We start from the raw sequence: 16,708 nt of genomic DNA, 5'->3' as shown, positions 1-16,708 counted from the left end.
GGAGTCAACAAAGTTCCAAGAAGTAAGCGGGCAAAAAGAGACTCCATGCCCTTGTGCGCTCGTGAAACTACACACGAAATGTTGACAAATCGTCTCCCTAACCCTAATGACATGAATGGAATTTACTGTACAAGAAAGTGATAAAGATAAATTGTCATTTCTCATGCAATTCATTAAGGGATGGTATGATTTCCCATTCAAACGGGAGTAAATGTGTGTTCAAGAAACCCACGCCATTCCGACCTTCGTTCCCAAGCGCCAATGCTATGATCCCCGGCCAAACCAATGCCCCTTTTTGATCCCCTTTCGTTCATTTTTTTGTTCTGTTTTACCGGCCAACGCGGATGACGCCAGCAGCGATAAGCTTCTGGATCTTGGTCCTGACGTTGGGGTTCCTCATGTGCTCGGCCAAAGCGGCAGGGTCGGACTGAGCCTGCTGGAGGATGGCCTGCATGACAGGATCGGACATGATACCCATGATCTGAACGCGAATATGTTAGTATATGTTGCAAACAGTGAATCTGGTATTACGATATGACATACCTCAGGATCACGCGCCAGACGCTCCCTTGTCTGCTCCTCGGTCTCGTTCTCGCGAGCCGCATACATGGCGTTGAAGGCCTTCTGCTCCAGCTGCTCAATCTCACGAGCGTTGGCGCCATTGTGGTACTCGGCATCGATCTTGCGGGCTTCGGTGCAGGCGTCAACGCACTTGCTGTACTCGCGCATGCCAAAGTAGATCTGAGCCTTGCGGATGTAAGCACGGATGAACTTGGGGTCCTTCTTGATGGCCGTCTCGCAGTCTTCAAGGGCGCTAGGGAACTCGAGGAGCTTCATGAAAGCAGCAGCACGGTTGCTGTAGCCGCGGGGGTCATCCGGAGCACGCTTGATCATCTCGGAGTAGGCAGCAACGGCGCCGGGCCAGTCCATCTCCTTGAACTTCTTGTTACCCTCCTCACGAGCCTCCTCGGCCTTGACGGGGTCAATGTAGGCCTTGCGGGCAGCCTCGATCTTGTTGCGTTCAGCCGCGCGCACCTTGCTGATGACCTCAGGGGTACGGTGCTCGCGCAGACTCTGGTTGTAGTATTCAATCGCATTGGTAAGATCACCCAGCTTCTCGTAGGCAGAACCAATGCGCGCAAGCGACTTGGCAATGACCTTGAAGTCGGCATAACGAGCACGACCCTCCTCGGCAGCCTTCTTGCAGGTGTCAATGCAAGCCTGGTAGTCGCCCTTCTCAAAGTAGGCGGCGCCAAGGTTGTTGAGGTACACAATGTCCTTGTACAAGTCCCAAGCGGCCTGGTAGTGCTTGATGGCCTCATCAAAGTTGCGCTTCTTGTAGCACTCGGTACCAAGGGCCTTTTCCTTGTCGGCCGCCTCCTTGGCCTTCTTCTTCTCCAACTCCTCCTCATCCAGCTCCGGCTCGGGCTCGGGCTCGGGCGTCTTGGGCTTTGGTGGCGTCTCCTGCTTAGGGGCCGGGGCATCAGTCATGTTGACGTCCTCCTGGGGGGCTCCAGGGGGCACGTCCGAGTCCCTCAACTCCATGTCTACACCCATCAGGACACCAAGGACCTGGATCATCCTGGGGTCGGAGAAGAGATCTTGCGCGTTCGAAGGGTTCTGCTTGACAGCCTGGAGCTTGGCCATGAATGCCGGGTCGGAGAGGAAGGCAGCCGTCTTGGGGTTGCCGGCGAGCTTCTGGATGAGGTTGGGATCGGCGAACATCTGGCCAATACCACCGCTGAGGTCACCGCCGCCAGCCTCCTGCTGCATGGCGCGCTGAACAGCCTCAAAATCCTTCTTCATGCCAGCATTGTTGGGATCAATCTTGAGGCCCTGCTCGTAAGCATCGTTTGCGCCCAGCAGGTCACCCTTGCCGAAGAGCGCTGTGCCCTTGCGGCCCCAGCCCTTGGGCCAGTCAGGCTTGATCTCGGTGGTCTTCTCGGCATCCTTGAGAGCATTGTCCCAGTCCTTCTTGGAAGCGTACGCGGCGGAACGGTTGCTGTAAAGGATGTGGTTGCTAGGGTCGAGGGCAATGGCTTGTGTGAACTTGTCACTGTAAAGGGACAGCTAGTGTCAGTGGATAGCTGACATGGATGTATGTGATATCGGCGGTAGAGCTTACATGGCCTCGTCAAAGTTCTTCTCGGCAATGGCCTTGTTGCCAAGAGCCTTGAGCTCGTCCGCGGTCGACATTATGGTGTGTGGTTACTTGTATTAATGATTTCTGAAGGTGATATGGGTATCTCGGGATAGAAGAAATGCGACGGGGAGTGCAAACTGGTGCGTTACAGAATCTTGCTTTTGGGTATCACGGAATTGGATGTCAGTGCCCAGGAAAGAGGCTTCGTCGGGAATCAGGCTGAAGGATCACCAGATTTATTCACGGGGAGAAAGAGGGCGCGACATGACTGGAAACGGCAGCGGCCTGGGCGGGCGGCCTTCTGTCGTGGAAAGGGAATGGAAAGCTCTGGACCTTCGATGCCTTTCGATGGTCAAGTCGGCTTGTGATTGGATGGTATCGTTGAGCACTGGAGTACACTACAGCTCCCCCGCCAACTGCGTCTTTCAGGGTGGCAGGTGCCCCTCTTTTGAGGCTGCTCGGCTGCCGTCTATGTACCTAATGACCCCGCTGACAGCTGAGGTCCGACCCCCGCATCGACCTTAGGTTGTCATGGTCGAGGCCGATGCGGTGTCTCGTCCGTAGAAGTACCCGGGCTGAGAACGGCCAGCGTCACCGGAAAAACACCCTGGAGGTCCTTCAGAGAGAGCGGTAGTGATTCTGTTTCACTTCGACTCTACTTCGGGATCAGGTCGACGCTTGCCACCAGTTCAGCTCACTTACCTTCAAGCCTATAACCTGGACACGGCCGCCTGCATTGCCCCGAGAAATGGGCGCGCCTTGGGCTTTCTAACCATTCATCAGGCAATACTTAATAGGGTAGTGCAACACTTCCTACGATGGGAATTTTCTCCTGTCCACCTCCTATTCGGTATCGCAGCAGGCAGCCGAGAAATAGCTAGTGTATGTGGCCAGACTCCACAGACAACCTCAATCATGTCTGGGTAAGCATCGCGAAGGTCCTCAGCCCATCCCTTGTGCTCATCGATAGAGAGGACGTCTACCGGCACCGAAAAGCAGGGCGAGGACAAGCCGGCGCATATTCTCGGGTCAATAGTCTCTCAAAGCCCGAGGACATGATGCTTCTGATGCTTTGAAGTCGGTGGACGAGTTCTCCTCAGCGCCACATATCCCCAACTGCTTCATACCAGCTCTGTCCCTGTCCTCTCTTATCCGTGTGTTGGCACAGACTGGGAGTCATGCTCGAATGACACGCTCCTTACGTCAACACCTCTCATAACCACCTTCTGTCGTCTGAGAAATCCGTCTTCCTTACCTAAGGGCCCGGTTCAGGCAGATACGGCTATTGGACCATGAGTACGAGCATTGAACTGAAGCTTTAGGTAAACCCGAATATGTTGGATCAGCCTCACACGTTGTTAGCTCAATTCGCCATGATCAAACATCCGTCTACTATTGGGTTCGTGGCCGGTAGATCGTATGCTATCTCATCTGGGCTTGAGTGATGGGGCGGCTTTTGCGCATTGCTGGAAACTCGTATGGCATACAAGGAAGACCGAGTTGTTGAACTCTTTGCTTGCCGGGAGTATTTGAACGCTCCCGCTGGTTGTCATTATGTCACCCATGGGCTTTGACCTCACGATCAAATGAGTATATGACGACTTACGGACCTGCTACTTGCATAGTCAGCCTTCTGTCCATTTCATTGGGAACCAAGTTATCATCAGCTCAAACTGCGACAATGCCTACCGTACCAGGAATGCCAACGGGCCCGGAGGACCCTAGGCGTCCCGGCGAGAGTCCACCCACAATATCCATTGTTATGTGTATCATCGTCTCCATCCTCATCTTAATAGCCATATTTGTGGCCAGACGAAGCTCTCACAGGACAGAGTCAGACGAACACCCACACCGAAGACTGAAGAAAGGGTCCGGAGGCATTGGGGTCAACGCTCTCCGCTCATTGCCGCTCGTCAAGTACGACCCAGACTTGATGGGCCAGGACTTTCACCATGACGGGAGTACAAGCCCACGGGGGCTGCATCTGTTGCGCGGCATGGACATGGCAGTCGGCGAGTCTGGTGTGGGAGATAAACCATCTCGAAAGGCATGGCGCGCGTTCTACCCCCAGATACGACACGCACTCTTGGGCAAACACAAGGGACAACCGCCTTGCACGGAAGACGGCAACACCAATCACTTGATACAAACTTGTGCGATTTGTACCGATGACTTTGTTCGTGGCACGAACGTGAGGAGGCTTCCTTGCGGTCACTTCTTTCACCCACCCTGTATCGATCCATGGCTTCTGAATTTTGGGGTGACATGTCCCTTGTGGCAAGTTTTCCTCCCCTCCCTCTCCTTTCATCTCGTTGCCCCAGACTTGGGTGGGCGATGCCTCCTTTTGCTGACTCCATCACAGCCGGGCAAATCTCAGAACGTTAGCGAATGCAAATAATCTGAGCGAAGGCTGTGTAGCTGAACCGCCACGAGCAATGGTAGCAGGAGCCGGATGGGTATAGGATTGGAAAGACTTACTGTACACCAGTTTCTTCGTCTACACGCACCATCTCGAAGCGGATGAGATTTCTTGCAATCATGAACTGAAGTTCTTACACTTCAACTGTCTTTGAACTGACCTCCAAATACAAAGTACAACCTTATAAGATTGTATACCTATTTGTCATTGCCTTTTGTGTTCACAGCAAGAGCTTTCTTATCTCCTCGCAGCCATCTTCAGTGCAGTATGACGGGACATCGGCTGCTGATGCCCCACTCGGATTGGCGATAAGGAAGGCACCATACATACATACCCGCATACATACATACATACACTACATGGGCGTCCGGCCCCCGCCCCCGCCTCCGCCTCTTGACCGAGGCAGGAACTCCGGTGCAGCATTCATATATAAGTTGTAGCCGAGGAACTTGTTGACGAAAAAGTAGATAATCCAATCTTGTTGGTTTTTGCTTCTTTTCACCTGAGCATTTTCTTGTTGCTGCACAGCTTGAGAGTGTCCATGAGTGCGCCCCGGTCTTGTCTCCACTGCCCGTCTCCTGGGCAACCGTATTTGTATACAACAACCCTGAATCTGTATCATCGCGACTTGCATAACGGCCAAACACCTTTGAGTTAAAAACATGACCACGGAACATTTGCTATGGATTGGGGGTCTCGAAAAGGCAGGAAATGGAGAACTGCAAGTTACTGCTTTCCGGCCTTCAAAAGAGATGGCCTGAGACCGTATCACTGACTGGACTTCGATGCAGGATCCCCGTCGAGAACCCAGCGACAGGCGAGATCGTTGCCCAGTAAGTAGAGCCTCTCATGTATGCAATAGCTACCTCGACTAACACAGTTTTCCTACAATTCAGCTGTCACTCCGCGTCCAAGGAGGACGTCGTTTCCGCCGTTGAGCTCGCCCACGACACCTACAAATCCGGCGTCTGGTCTCGTGCTCCCCGTCATGTCCGCGCGGAGGTCCTCGAACGAGCCGCCAGCCTCTTCGAAACCCACCTTGCCGCCCTCATTGACATCGAAGTCACGCAAACTGGTCGAGCAATCCGCGAGATGAACGCCCAAGTCCCCTCCCTTGTGAAATGGTTCCGGTACTACGCCGCCTTGCTCCGTACCGAAGAACGCTCCGTACTTCCTACCGTCGGCAAACTACACAACTTCCTCGATCGTCGACCGCTGGGTGTAGTCGTCCAAATTACTCCCTTCAATCATCCCCTCCTGATTGCTGTCAAGAAGCTTGCTCCAGCCTTGGCGGCAGGTAACTCGGTGCTACTGAAGCCGAGCGAGTTGACACCCATCACATCACTGATGCTGGGAAAGATCATGAAAGAGGCGGGTCTGCCGGACGGAGTCCTGAGCGTACTGCCCGGGTACGGTGCTACTACTGGGAAGGCACTTGTTGAACATCCGCTTGTAAAGAAGGTGGATGTTACGGGCGGAACAGCAGCGGGACGGGCCATCGGTGAGATCGTAGGGAGAAATCTGGCCAAGTATACGGCCGAATTGGGTGGGAAAGCGCCACTAGTGGTTTTCCAGGATGCCGACTTGGACGCAGCTGTCAACGGCATCGCTTTTGGAGCTTTTATTGCGAGTGGGCAGACGTGCGTGGCCGCTACGAGGATCATCGTTCACGAATCGATCTACAGTGAAGTGCTTCAGAAATTGACAACCAGAGCTACTTCCATCGAACGGCGGATGGGCTCACCAAAAAATCCCGAGTGTATGATGGGTCCACTGATCTCGGAGCGGCAGCTGAAGAATGTGGAGGAGCTAGTGGATGAGGCGTGCCTATATCACGAGCGAATCGTACAAGCAGGCGGGAACAGACTGGAGGGGCGAAGTGAACTCGACGATACAGACTTCTCCAAGGGCTACTACTTCCCACCTACCATACTTGCATACAATAAGCCAAAAGATAGGAGCATACTCAACGCAAGGATCTGGCGCGAGGAGGCATTTGGCCCGGTTGTTGTGGTGGTCGGATTTAGTACTGAAGAGGAAGCCATTGAGCTCGCCAATGACAGTGAGTTTGGACTTGGAGCAGCGATATGGACGCGCGATCTGGCGCAAGCTTTCCGTGTGTCTGAGCAGATCGACGCAGGTATTGTCTGGGTCAACACTCACCATCGCAACGATCCCAGCAGTCCTTGGGGAGGAGCCAAAAGCTCAAGTGGTGTAGGAAGCGAAAACGGGATCGATGCGTACCATGCATATACTAAGACCAAGAGCACGATAATCAACTATGCTTCTGCGGAAGAGATGGCAGCGGAAGACTGGTTCAAGGAGGGCGCAGGGACTGTGAGATATGGCTGAGATCGGCTAACTGGCACTTCAGATTCCTTCGGGTCTGCCTTTTTCACTTTTTCTCAGAATACCAAATACTCACAACGAAGTCCCGGCCAACTTGTCTGAATCACACATACAAGCAAACAAAGCTCACAGGCACGGAGTTATACATTTAAAACCCTCCTTACCCTCATGCTTCCATCCATCTGAACCAGTGAAGATGTCATAGAACTGTAAAGATTGGAATATAGAACAAAGAGGGGTCAGACTAAATACAAGATTCATCCCAAAGTCGCCATTCGTTCAGTCATTCATCGTTCCCTTCCGTCCTTACCCGCAAATCCTTCCATCCCAGATTTGTGCCTAGAATAGTACTCCATCAATCGTCCAATAATCCTGTTATCCTTTCTTCACCCTTCCTTCCTTCCTTCCTTCCTTTCATCTCACTTCCATCTGCTTCACTTACTCCGAGATATCCTGAGGATAGACATACGGGCGGCATTTATTGGCCGCGCAGAAGCCGTTGCAGCAGGTGCCGACGTACTGTCCGTTCTTGACACAATCCTCTGTTGAGACACACACACCACATTGTCAGCCATTGTCCAGTCATCATTTTACTCACATACAGTATACTCAACACACTCCTTCTCACTTGCTCACTTCAGGGTGGATATGTCGTGCACCACAAAAAAAAGAAAAGAAAACGAGAACAAAAGAAGATCTTCCCATATATGAAAAGAGGGGAGGGGAGGGGGAATGGAAGAAGAAATAAGAACATACCATAAATCCCCAAACAATAACCGTGGCATCTGACCGAGTCAATCGGCTGCGGCGGACCAACAGCAAACTGCTCCTTGGGGAACGAGTCACCGCTCAGCTGGTAGTTGAAAGCGACCTGCTGGTGCGTGGCGAACTCGCACTGGTTGACGGTGAAGTCGAGGGCGGTGATGATGTTGATGTTCAGACCGTTGTCTAGGTAGGTAGGTAGGTAGATGTTTGGTCAGTCTGGATATATTTATATATATATATATACCTCCGTACTTGGAGTAAATCAGATGGATAGATAGGATATGTATTGACATACTGGTAGGATACCAGTTCCCGTCGGCGGGAACAGTCAGGTTGTAGCCGGTAGCGGCGGCTTGGAAGTAGAAGTGGGCAATCTGGGGGTCGGCGCGACGGTCAAGCTCGGGAGCAGCTGGGTGGGAGACGGCAAGGCCGAGAAGAGCTGGGAGGAGGAGGAGGAACTTCATTTTTGCTGAGAGAGAGAGAGAGAGAGAGGTTTGTCGTTTTGCAGACCGGTTAGTAGTATGGTATCTTAACTAGGTATGTTGAACGTGTTCTTTGATCTTGAGAATGATCTTTGAGATGGGGGATGCTAGATCAATTCGCTCCTCTCCGTCTGGAAACCCCAGGACCTTTATACTTCCTTTCCTTTCCTTCCTCCCTCCTCCCCGTATACGTCCTCCATGTGTGACTGTATTTCTGACTGATGCAAAATTGCTCTACTTCCGGGCGGGAGCCGTAGAGCTCAACCGCCATTATCGACATAAGCACACTTCGTGATCAACTGCACGGGTGATCGGTCGGTCAGCTACAAGAATAGCAATGAACCGCCTCAACCCCTCAGATTTTCCCAAAGTATATGTGCACGTGTGTGCCGCCTCGGTGTTCATGTTTGTCATAGATCTCCGCGCTCCTCCTCTCAAAAAAAAAAAGGTATAAAAATCGATAGGTAGTCAGCAAACCCCCTTTCAAGTTCTGATGAAAGAGGCGTCTCTCGATATTCTCGTATAAGCAGCCATGGCTTTCCAGTCACAACGCGATGATGTAAGACCACAACCGACTCGGATTATATTACCTATGGTGTCGGATCCTTCTTGGACTAAACAGGTAGGTTTGCAAGTGTCCCGTGATGATCTCCTGTTGAAAAAAAAAAAGACTGGGCAACATAAATCCTGAGCTGAGCGGCGCTGCGCTGATGAGGAGGAGGCGCACCTGTCAAATACGAGACAATTGCCGTTTTGGGCGCTCGTCGCTCCATCATGACCCGTAGTGATTGGTTTGGTGTTCCCGTTCCGTGGGGTGCTTTTTATGTTCTGGGTTCCGGCTTCCGGCAGTTACGTAGTATGAGCTCAATTGAGAGTCTGGTGGTGGTCATCACTCATCACACCACTGCCGATTGTGGGTAGGTAGATATTCGTGAACTAAAAAGTTACGTACGTAACGAACATCTTACATACCTATTTCAGCTTTGCGAATATGCAGTCTTTACTGTGGCACGTGGATACGATGGGAAAAAAAAAAAAAAAAAAAAAAAAGAAAAAGAAAAGAAAAACTCTGGGGTAAGTAAGACGGAGAAACTTTTTTCGATTGATGACGGACCATGTTCTACCTACTTTTGGCATTTCTGTTTCTGTTAGCAATATGACTTACAAGCCACCACACGGTATCACACGAAGAGTCAAACTGGAAACCTTTGAAAACAGCATACGGGCCTCGAAGTGTCTTCTTGACTTGGCGCGCGCAAGACTGCGATTGCAATCGAACCTACGCATCTGGCATCTGTCTCACGAGGACCTGAGGAGGACCAGACACTGTAGGTATATACTAGTGTTCGGGGCGGCACGCCGCACCCTTCCGTATAGGTGCAAGGCTGGATTCTGGGTTGTTATGTGTAGAGCTGGATTCTGGGTTGTAGCCCGCCAATACCTAGGTATATCTTTGGAATTTGGGCTGGCCGTTTCTTTCTTAATAATTCGTATACTTTAGAAGTTGATGCCAGGGGGCTGCGCCCCCCGGGACCCCCCCTTAGGCTTATTTACACGAAAAGTACACGAAAACGCGAAGAACAGCTGTATGGGAATGCACTAACAGAAAAACCACAAAACTCAGATAGTGCTAACAATTATTTTGCGGGTGAAAAGGGGGTTTTCGGTCCGTGCGTTATGATTTGGGTAGTGCGTGCAGGATTTTACGTAGGGACCGCCCGCGAAAGGCACTAACACCCTACCCTTGCAGTTGACCGCCCCAGCTACTGTAGGTATATAGAGATCGAGGATACCTAGGTTCAATCACCGTGATTCGGTCGAGATCCGGTGTCGCCTCGGATGTACCAAAGTCCCCGGGCTCTGCTCAAAAGTGGATATAAATTGCCATCTTCGGGGTCTGGTTTGGTCCCTTGATGTAACTTCAACCTGTTGGTATCCTACATTACACTAGAATACATAGGCTGACTGGGAGCTGAAGATCCCGTCCCGTGCTCATGGCTGTTTATGGAAGGTGGGGAAACCCCAAGGCCAATGACGCCTCCCACCGACGGGAGAGGCGGTGAGCCAGAACTCATAGGGGCATTTATAGTGGGGCCTGTAAGCCGGGAAATGTGGGGCTTGCGCGGCGTGAATCTCGGAGGGGACCGGTGGACGCCCGGACCAGGAGGGATTTGATATCAAATTGCCAGTCATATAAGGGGGCAAGTTTGCACCAAAGTATTTATAACTCCGGGCTTTCCCCCCTCTAGTGCTGAGGGAGAATAGAAGTCAACATGGTGAGGTGAAGCTATCATTCTTCAATAGTATTCACGTGTTTCCCATGGGGAGAAGCTTTCTCACCAGTCATGACGTTTCGCATGGATAAATATTTATCACGGTAACCCCATTGCTTATTGTCCGTGTTAACTCTCAATATTGTTGTGGTATAAACTTTAAACTGTTAGGTACCTGTACCTTCCCCTTTGTAACCCTCTGCCATCTATTTCTGTACCTCTGCCGGTATGAGTTGATATCTTTATCCAAGCCCAGAACGCCATCATTCATAATCATTCCCAAGAAGAAAAAGTCAGACCCAATATTCGGTAAAACAAAGGGAAAAAAAAGACAAAAAAACCAAATCCAAAAAAAAAAAAAACCGCACTCAACACCACCGCTTTTTGCTAATAGATCATGAGCATATCTTTATGCCTCCAGTCATTTTCCATCCATGATGTTTGCTATGGGGAAATTCTCTCTCCTTCTCCGTCTCGCACAACTCCAACTTTATGGCTTGTAATGTAAAAAGGTTAAACTCTAGAAACTGAAGAGACCGCTCCGCCTCTTTCCAAATGGGTAAACAATCAGAGCACTCAGAGATAGCCCAACCGAGATGCTGATAGCGACCTGAATGACGCTGAATAAGACGTTGAAAGCCGTGCTGTTCAGGTCTGCCGTTTGCGCGCCCCGGGTGAACGTCTGTCCATCGGCGGAGAGCGTCTCGTTGCGAGTGATCTGGTCGGCGCTCGCCACGCCACTGAGGAGCGAGCCGCTGACGGCCAGGCCCGAGGGTACCTGTACGAAGATGGCGGGTAACATGGCGGCAGCGGCAAGCCCGTATCCAATTTGGCGAGTGTGTTTGTGAGGGGCTGCGGCGGATTTTTCTGCCGGTAGGCCCAACTCAGGGTCTTGGTCCTTCCGGAAGGAGCTGTTGGATCCTCCTTCCGTGGAATATAAACGCCTGTGCTTTCCCTTGAGACGAGCGATGCGCGGCTCAAAGATCTTTTCCCAGCAATCGAGGAACTTGTTTTGTACTACACGGCCCACCCGTGAATACAGGTTTGCCAGGACTCCAATGCAGAGAGCACCCAATGAGTTGGAAAGGGTCGTGTTTCCTGAAAAGTACCTAGATGAAAAGCTGTTCACGCAGTAGCCTGCCAGGGAGATGATAACCATGACTGTGGAAAGTCGTTAGTAATGTTATCACAGGAGCAGGGGTAATAAGATGATGCGTACCTGGAAGCTGCTTGAACTTGGCCTGATTGATGGCACAAAGACACAGCGTGAAAGGCAACACAAACAAAATGTAGTAGTTCTGGTCTGGCCGTTTGCTGTACCACTCAGAACCAATCTTGCAATGAACGGTACTGACTGCATTGTGGTCCATGTATCCGTAAATAACGGATCCGATAGTGATGCCATAGCCAAGGAACAGCGAATAGATGAGTGCGTAAACCATGCGGACCGAACCGGATATCATGGAATGACTTTGTAGCTCCAAGCTTGCACAAAGAACCATGTAACCCGGAAGAATCAGAGCAATTGAAGACTGTGCAAGTGAGGAGAAGCAAAACAAGTCTCCATTTTGGAGCGATCCGAAAACACGCGCGAAGAAGGATGTGAGGAGAGCGGCCGTGATTTCAAAAACGTTTGCGTACAGCTCGTTCGCAGGCGCAATATAAAGCTGCAAGATGCCAACCATGCATCCGAGAATGAAGGCGATAGGCATGTCGATGTACCGACCCTCAAAACCAAAAGGGGCCACCGTCGCGGAAGCCACACCAAAGAGCAGAACACGCAGCCAAGTTGGATACTTGTTCTTCCGATTCGTAATGTCGTTCAATCGCGTTGTAGCCTCATCGACGCTGATGAGATCATGTACGACCTGTTTGTAGACTTCGTGAACGTCGCGTAACTTGCCGAGGTCGACGCCGGCATTACTGCGCACAATTTTCATCTCGGTAGTGTGAGTGTTGCTGTCGTCGAATGAAATGATCATGGTTCCCGGCAGGTACATGAATTGGCCTTCGATGCCAAGGACGCGGGCGGACATTCTCATGTAGGCTTCCAAGCGATGTGTGGGTGCACCGTACATCATCAACGCGTTGCACAGCTTCAAGAGGTACCGATGGCGGCTGATAATCTCTGCAATGTGTTTGGTGATGCGGAACTCTTCCAGCTTTTGCTTATCGGCTCTGAGTCTCGATCTCGACCGTCTTTTGGTCTTGTCCTTTTCCTGCTTAGCCTTTTCCGTAGCTTCGGCTACCTCTTTTCCGGCACCGGGGACAGCAAACATGAAGGACGATTCCATGAGCCTCGATGTGGACGATGATCGAAACCCGCGGCTTCTTCCCCGATCCTTGTCCGTCTTGGGAGTACTGGGCCTCGAGGTAGGAGGAGTCGTTGTTGGCGTTCTGTTCGGTGTCTGACTTGGGGTGGTCATGGTACTGGAGCCACCAGACGTTCCTGCGCCTGCCGTCTCTTCTGCGTTGTATAACTTGAGCAAGTTCCCCAGAATACCACCCCTATACTTGTCTGGGCGAGGTACATAGTCCAGGTCGTGAGGGATTGGTGTTGCAGTTCCAGACACGTGCGTGCTCTGGGCGGTTTGTGGGCGGCTGAGAGCGTTGAAAGCGCTGATGCGGCGTGTATGCTTCCGGACCAGATCATTGGCGACTTGCTGTGATTTCCTGCGAGCGCGGAGGCTGTGGGAGTCGTCTTGATCCTGCGCCTCAAAGTCGCGACTGATAGAGATACCAATTGGCGGTACGTTTCCGTTGAGGGTGGTTTCGTCTCCAGAGTCGCTATCATTGCCAGCAAACGAGTTTCTTCGAGACGCACCGACTGATGAAGTGCCGACGGCGTGGGCAAGCTTGTCGGCGCGGTTACGTGCTTCCACCTCGGATCGATGGGGAGGCTTGAGCATATCGGGTTGAGGATCGGGAACAGTTGTCGTGTTTTTGCGAAGAACAGGACGTGGCCGAACGGGATGGGCGGAACTGGCCTGGTTGTTGAGCTCGGGCCTCAAGATCTCGGCTAGGGCAGCCGTAACCTCATCTTTATTAAAGGAGTCGCGTTTTGCTGGAGGGCCGAAGGTGTGGTGCGGAGGGGTCGTGGCAAAGTCGTAGTCGTGGATGGGCGAGGAGAAGTAATCCTGTGCAGTATGCTCCTGTCCATCCGGAGTGACGACTACCTGGGGGGCTGGTGGGCCACCGGCCTGTCCTGGTGGTCTATCGCTAAGGAAGCCAACTCGCTTCTTCTCTTTTCCCTTTGGAAGCTGAAGGTGGGGGATCTGTGGCGCAAGTAGCGGTTGCTCCGGTAGAGGTGTCGCAGTTGCGCTGATGTTGGCGCTGGCATTCTGGCTGGTGCTACTGCTGCCCTCCCCGTTTCCACCCCCAGATGGTTCAACCCCAATTCCTCCCTGAACTCCCTGGAGGGTTGTCTCACTATCACTTCCACTCCGGCTGTTGCTGGCCCCGCCGATATCACCCTGATCCTGCGCAGAAACCATGGCTACAGCAACGCCCTCTCACGGGCGAGAGGGCTACTTTGCCCTTCCCACAAGTATCCCAAGATTGATGATGTCAGAGTTGGTTGAGATGTCTTGGAGCTCTGGTGCTAATAATGGCGAGGCTCCAGACTGGTTTCGGATCGTCGTGGAGAGATTCGAGGAACGTGGAACTGAGGAAGAAGGAGAAATAAGGTGAATGATAATCTCGGAAGGAGAGGTGTCTCTGGACTGCCCGTGATGTGACTGGGAGTTGGCTGCGTCGTGGGGGTCGGCCGTCAACAGACGTTGATCAACAACAGGGATGGAGATAAAGGAGTTGAGAAGGCAAGGTTCCGGCCTTGGACAGTGGTGTAGAGGCTGTGGTATGTGCAGGTTGTGGTGGTATGTACACTAGCACCGGAATTAAGCGAGTACACAAACAAAGAGGGAATAGGGACTGGATCAGCAGGAGAGGGTGAGTGGAATGGATGTTCATGGACGATGGAGGAGATATGACACATGCTGGCCAAGAACCATGGGCGGAAAAAAAAAAAAAAAAAAAAACAAATGATAAGGTATACAGCGGCTCGCCCACGCCCACGCCCGCTCTACTGCGTCCAGCCGGTAGCAACGAGCTATCATGCCACATGTGCTGCCAGACCAGTAGGTATGTACCTGTACTTGCATTGTTCCCATCCGATTTCCGTGTCCTTGTCAGCGTCATTGATGATTGGACGGCGAGGAGTGTTGGCAGCAGGGCAGCTGGAGCCAGGTACCGTCTCAGACCGAGGACACCCAAATTGTTGGTGTTAGCGTCGATGATGGTCGTGGTGTTAAGGCCCCGGCCCCCCGGGCGGCGGGCTGGTGGAGGCGGCCGAAGCGACGATCGGTTATCCCAAACAAGGCATCCGCAAGGGCGGGCTAGTCCAGTGGAGATGCACCTCGAAGATTCAAGGCGTCCTGTCAAAGCATGGATGTCTTTCCTTGTTTTGTCTTGCCCTGTCTTTTTGGCTGAAAGGGTACTGTCCCTCTTGTTTCAACAGTCTCAAAACCTCCGACTAAGGACACTATATTCGACCCGTGTGAGGCTTTGCTTCGCTGAAAATTTCCGATGAGAAAGACCAGGGCACGTGTTGTGGTTGTGATATCACCTGGACTCGTATCCCCCCCGTGCGTCGATTGAGCGCTCTGAGCGCGTCCTTCCACTTTTGATCGGCATCTTATGGTGATCTCAGCGTTGCTCTGGACAAGGTGCTCGCGGGCGGCTAGAACAGTCGACGCAAATTGCCCAGTTGCCCCTGAAGTATGTGGTCAGGGTACGAACAAGAGGAAGTGGAATTGGCTGGTCGCGGCTCTCGGTGAATTCTTTGGCTACTGCGGTTACTGCAAGAACAGCGCTGTGCCTGTGTGTGTCAAGCCTGTCCGTCGCTTTGTGCAAGCCGGTTGCGGGCGGGCAGCTGGTTGCAAGCGGCGCGGCAACGGTAAGGTATTGCCGTCCTAACGTGGGATGCCGCCATTGTCAGAGTTTTTTTTTTTCTCTCTTCACAGTTGCAGTGCAAGAACGAAGGGCCTCGAGCGTTGGCCTGGTGGATGAATGTACAGTACATACCGCAGTTCCGCCACTTCAGTGGGACTCGTCGAGTTTCGCAAGTTCCGCTTTCCAGGTTTGGCTCCCAGGTTTGCTCCCAGATTGTGGTTGTCGCGACGTTCCTGACCAGTCGAAATGGTGAAAAGCGACGACACACGTCATTTGAATCCTGGTCCTTCCATGAGGTTTTGCATTGTCTCCACCAAGGAACCCACCGCCTTTATCGCCCTTGTCCGAAGTGGCCCCGCCAGGTGGGTGTGCCACCACGGGTCCACGGCTGGGACAGCCAGAAACTGACATGGCGAAAAGGGGAACTCGTTAACAGCTCCAGCGCCCGGCCTCACCAGGATGGTGTTAGCGGCTCCATGACAGTTGCGAGAAGATCTTGTTGCCCATCACCCATCATGAGACTATGGCTGAGTAGCCAAGAGAGATACCGATGGGCGACATAGCGAGAGATTGTAACGCCCCGAGTATTCATATCTGCTATATCGGTAAATACCGCTGCGCGTTGATGATCATTTCAAAGAGTCCCTTGTTCCCTATTTCAGGGACGTGGGAGTCCCATCTGCTGTTGGTGAGCACTGTAGTGTACGAGTTTCCGGTTTTCGATCGATCGATGTCGGTCCATAGGTAAACGAGTCATGAGGATCGATATGTACTTGTCGACACCTGACCCAGGCTCCAAAGATGAAGAGAACCCCCAAAAAAGCGATCCAGGATTGTGTGGAAATGCACTTTGGGCATTGCGAATGGCAGCCCAAAATGGGGTCAAATTTCACAACTGTGGGGGACAAGGGGAGAAGAAGGAGAGAGAGCCTTGCACTTTTGGTGAAAAAACTAGCAGCTCGTCTAAAATTGGCCGGTCTCGTTTCGAGGGTTGCGCCATTGCGGTCCGACTTTTGGGATGCCGTGATGAAGCTTGTCACGCCGCGGGCTGAGAGAGGAGAATGCGGCTCTTCACTAGCAGTGGTCGGTTGATAAGGTACCTGTACCCCTTTGGTCCTTTCCGCCAATTGCTTCGATCCGATTGTACCTGCAGACATCAAACCACCATCGCGGCGGGAGGGGAGTGGGAGGACCTAACGGGCGTTTAGGTTGGAGGGAGGGAAGAAACCCTCGGACGGTGATGGACAAGAGCCCCCTTTTCAGGAACAGCCCTGTTATTTTTTGGGGGGCAAGGAAAATGCTGGACATTGGTTGTCCGGGCCGCTGC

The 16,708-nt window shown here is 52.2% G+C and overlaps 5 protein-coding genes and 1 non-coding gene across 6 annotated transcripts; 2 read left to right on the top strand and 4 right to left on the bottom strand.

The window, feature by feature from the left end:
* Positions 1-15: 15 nt before the first annotated feature.
* NCU00714 (heat shock protein STI1) lies at positions 16-2,480 on the bottom strand. Its single transcript, XM_959455.3, has 3 exons — positions 2,126-2,480; positions 544-2,056; positions 16-481 (listed from the first exon to the last, which is right to left on the bottom strand). The coding sequence occupies exons 1-3, from the start codon at positions 2,194-2,196 to the stop codon at positions 329-331; spliced, it is 1,737 nt and encodes a 578-aa protein (XP_964548.1). The 5' UTR covers positions 2,197-2,480; the 3' UTR covers positions 16-328.
* A 245-nt stretch (positions 2,481-2,725) lies between these two features.
* Positions 2,726-4,541, top strand: NCU16443 (hypothetical protein; the record flags this gene model as incomplete). Its single annotated transcript, XM_011395109.1, has 3 exons — positions 2,726-3,066; positions 3,118-4,334; positions 4,506-4,541. Exons 2-3 carry the CDS (start codon positions 3,738-3,740, stop codon positions 4,539-4,541), a joined length of 633 nt encoding a protein of 210 aa, XP_011393411.1. The 5' UTR covers positions 2,726-3,066; positions 3,118-3,737.
* Positions 4,542-4,971: 430 nt separating this feature from the next.
* NCU00715 (betaine aldehyde dehydrogenase) lies at positions 4,972-7,189 on the top strand. Its single transcript, XM_959456.2, has 3 exons — positions 4,972-5,283; positions 5,354-5,395; positions 5,459-7,189. The coding sequence occupies exons 1-3, from the start codon at positions 5,225-5,227 to the stop codon at positions 6,912-6,914; spliced, it is 1,557 nt and encodes a 518-aa protein (XP_964549.2). The 5' UTR covers positions 4,972-5,224; the 3' UTR covers positions 6,915-7,189.
* Positions 7,095-8,843, bottom strand: ncw-5 (non-anchored cell wall protein-5). Its single transcript, XM_959457.3, has 3 exons — positions 7,972-8,843; positions 7,668-7,859; positions 7,095-7,453 (listed from the first exon to the last, which is right to left on the bottom strand). Exons 1-3 carry the CDS (start codon positions 8,138-8,140, stop codon positions 7,350-7,352), a joined length of 465 nt encoding a protein of 154 aa, XP_964550.1. The 5' UTR covers positions 8,141-8,843; the 3' UTR covers positions 7,095-7,349.
* A 1,691-nt stretch (positions 8,844-10,534) lies between these two features.
* On the bottom strand, positions 10,535-16,643 carry NCU00717 (DUF1212 domain membrane protein). Its single transcript, XM_959458.2, has 3 exons — positions 15,514-16,643; positions 11,651-15,401; positions 10,535-11,592 (listed from the first exon to the last, which is right to left on the bottom strand). Exons 2-3 carry the CDS (start codon positions 13,923-13,925, stop codon positions 10,952-10,954), a joined length of 2,916 nt encoding a protein of 971 aa, XP_964551.1. The 5' UTR covers positions 13,926-15,401; positions 15,514-16,643; the 3' UTR covers positions 10,535-10,951.
* Positions 14,367-15,579, bottom strand: NCU14034. The gene is made up of 2 exons (XR_897784.1): positions 15,514-15,579; positions 14,367-15,401 (listed from the first exon to the last, which is right to left on the bottom strand). It is a non-coding gene; the product is annotated as a ncrg84 (non-coding RNA).
* Positions 16,644-16,708: the final 65 nt, after the last annotated feature.

Source organism: Neurospora crassa, linkage group I, assembly GCF_000182925.2.
Source record: "Neurospora crassa OR74A linkage group I, whole genome shotgun sequence".
In the NCBI taxonomy this organism is placed as follows: Eukaryota; Fungi; Ascomycota; class Sordariomycetes; order Sordariales; family Sordariaceae; genus Neurospora; species Neurospora crassa.
The sequence above is the reverse complement of the archived record's forward strand: the minus strand, read 5'-3'. Positions and strand labels throughout refer to the sequence as shown.